A 3,269-nucleotide genomic window follows, 5' to 3' on the forward strand; every position below is an offset into this window, starting at 1 on the left:
GTTTGTTACCTTCTGTTGTTACATTCAATAAAAATTATTAAAACTTTATACATATAACTTATTAAAACAACTACAAAATTTCATCAGTCAGATGTTTACATACAGTAGTTTGGTTCGAGCGCCTAACGAGACGCTCGTCAAACCCCGCTTCGTTTTCTCTACAATGTAGGAGCGCAAATCTTTGCAAACAAAAGTCTGCATGGTCTCTGTTGTCTTTAAGTTCTGTGGAGAGTCGGCTGTAATGTTAGTGATTCCTTAGTTTCTTTTGTTTTGATCCAGACAACTTGTTATCAAAAGCTAATGCTAGCACTGAACGTCATCCGGAGGTAAATATACGGCAAGCCAGGAGTGACAAAATATAAAAACGCTCCTCAGACACGTGCACAAGACGGCATGGGGAAGAATCGATCTCATGCCCTGTGAATCAATTTTCCCAAATTTAAATGAAATCGATCCAAGATCAATGAAATCTATTTTTTTACCCAACCCTAGAGCTTATGCTTCTACGTTTGCACTGATTAAAGTTTTCTTTTGTTTATTTTGCTTCAATGTTGAAACAAGTGAAACAAGATAGAAGTCGATGCCAGCTGTCGCTGATGTCTTGTCATCATTCAGAAGTGAGCAACTGTTAGCAGATTGGTTGGAAWCATCACAGACCTTCATTGTTTAAATCATCTCATAAGGTGAACAGATGGACAGATAGGGGGATAAAGTGATCTTGTCAAACTACTACACAAACGTGTTGTTCAGGTCTCCCTTATGATGCACACAAACTTTGGTTCAGATCAGATCATGTATGTGTGATTTAGAGCCAAATGTATGTCAACAGCGTGATGTGTAATAGCCTATATGCCACGGTCATTAATGATGTATTTCTGGTAAAATTCTTGCCATACTCCTCCCTTCCACTTCCTGCCTATTGCCTGTTGTTTTTAGCGTGAGCTACTAGTACTAGTCTGTGAAAAAGTCATAAAAGTTAAAGCGTCTGTGAMCTACTGGTATAAAACGTGAGTTCTGTTGTGTGTCGTTGTGTCCACTAAGCAGCAGGTACGATCGAGTAGTTAGTTTTTATCCTTTTTCCTTTAGATGAGGTGACAGCTGTGGATCATAGCATTACAGGGAAAACTTATCTTTAAAAGCTCACGCTTGTGTTTGTAATCAGCATTTCTAACCTGATGATATTCAAGAGCCAGCATCAGAAATGAGAAGACGGAGGTTACAAAAGGGAAATGTACATTTATCCCCTTTTACTGCCAAGACAAGAGAGGAAAGACCTCCTCACAGCTAGCAGGAAGCTAACACAGCAGCCGGTACAAAGGTAGGTGTGTGAGTGTGTGTGTGTCATACAGAGTATGAAATGTTTTTATGTGACTTTGTCATGAGTTTTATGCAAAAGTAAAAATTTGTTAGAGTGTATATTACAGCGTAAACAAAACCTGAGCGACGAGCCCTGACCCCCYAGTGCCGAGAACCGAGAGCAGCAGAACCTCCGTCTGATAATTATTATGTTTTCAGTTCACTAACGTCGGGGAAAACGATCCAAACCAAACAAGTAGGCCATCAATTTAAATCCCAGACTCTGCTCTTTCCAACAATATAAGTGTCACAGCTCTACGTGAAAAATTCACAGAACAAGCAGCCACAGAATAGCGAAAAAGGCTAAATTCTGGAACCATAAACATGAACGTCTTTCCATTGTTTTTATGGCTTTAATCCACTTTGGYGTGATTTTTTTCACTTGGCTGGACCTGTACATGTCCTGTGTTAATGTTGGTACATGTAATATGCTAATTCTGTACTTTGGAGATCATTAAGAGTCGATGTCGAGTGAAAATATCTTTCGCTAACACTGTGTTGACCGTGAACCGGAAGACCGGTGCGTGGCCAAGGTGCTAGAATCGGAAGTCCGTGGCATATAGGCTATTAGGCTCCAAAAATAATACTGCATTCCTGTAGTGGGGTGGATTAGGATTGACCACAGTGAATTTGGTGCAGATTGGCTGAAATATGTTTTTGCCCTCGGTCACTGAGGCGGGGCACAAAAACAAACCGTATCACTCAGTGAACCCTGAGCTGAACCTGATGCGTATCGACTGATCTTCATGTTTTCATACCTTTRGGCTGGCAGAGCTGCGCTGACAAGAGGAGTAGGCCTCTCCACAGGCACGCTGCAAGGCTCTGGGCAAATCCACACCTCTGTGCAGCTGGCCGGACAGCAGAGCAGCAGCATGGAGGAGGGAGGTTAGTGAGGAAGCAGGGGAATCTGTAACAATAAGCACAGAGATATTGATCCGTCCTGCAGACTGACTGGCAGCACACGTTCTTACTGTCAGCTTCTCAGGACTTACCCCAGATGGCAGATTTGATGTCTTTATGAATTTCTATAAGTAAATTGCACACACAGTCCCCGYTCACCCCAGCTGTGTGAAGCAGGCTCTTTAAGTCCTGTGAGTCCCAGCAGACCCCTTCATGCTCCCCTGGAAGGAAAATCTCGACGCCCCTGTTTCTCATGGCTCTTGAGAGCTCCCCGTGTGCTGGGTTCAYGGTCAGGAAGAGCCTGCAGAGCCACACACACCAGCTGAGCACAGAGCTCTTCACTGTTTTAACTGCTTCAACAAGTAGGAATGTATCACCAACCTGAAATCAGGATGTGGGCTGATCTGAGGGGTCTCCCCATCGATTACACCACGTTCACTGATGGTGAGACATCCGTTAGGCTCAAGGAGAGCGTTAAGCCGATCCAGGACCGAAGCACTGCACAAATAACACCATCAGTGTCAGCAGGCACATTTTAGCCTCTAAAGTCAGGATGTGCCTGGGCTGTGATTGCTGCAGACTCACAGAGGACTGGTAGAAACAGGTCAATATTCAGTTCCACTGATTCTGGGTGTTTTAACAAATACTGGGTGTAAATCTGCTGTACAGGAACTCACTGGTTTTTCTACACATTGGCCTTGAGGGAGAGGATGTTCAGTGTGTCATTTATAAGAATAAAGAGTCGTTGGAAAAATAGGATATCTGACTCCAACCAATTTAATCCTGAGTTCAACACTTATGATGACATGATCAGCACAACTCACCACTCTATTGTAGCCCATGCACATTATTTTGTTGCCTATATCCTACCACTTCAGCTTATTTTGTACCCAACTTGGTAGTTAAAGGGATCCATGATTTTAAACTAAATTTTTAAAAATATATTTCACAGATGGGGCCATTTTATTTACACGCAAAGCATTCTGGGTAAATGATGACGTGGATAGGTCCTC

At 42.8% G+C, this 3,269-nt stretch overlaps 1 protein-coding gene across 1 annotated transcript in view; it reads right to left on the reverse strand.

Moving 5' to 3' along the window:
* The window catches only part of LOC106527935 (midasin), a gene marked incomplete at its 3' end in the record, with an annotated part of 120,394 nt that overhangs the window by 15,667 nt on the left and 101,458 nt on the right, over positions 1-3,269 (reverse strand). The window contains 3 exon segments of the mRNA XM_014022960.1: positions 2,115-2,263; positions 2,349-2,557; positions 2,638-2,754. Coding sequence (XP_013878414.1) covers positions 2,115-2,263; positions 2,349-2,557; positions 2,638-2,754 — 475 coding nt within the window.

The sequence above is a fragment of the Austrofundulus limnaeus genome, unplaced genomic scaffold, assembly GCF_001266775.1.
Source record: "Austrofundulus limnaeus strain Quisiro unplaced genomic scaffold, Austrofundulus_limnaeus-1.0 Scaffold351, whole genome shotgun sequence".
Taxonomy (NCBI): Eukaryota; Metazoa; Chordata; class Actinopteri; order Cyprinodontiformes; family Rivulidae; genus Austrofundulus; species Austrofundulus limnaeus.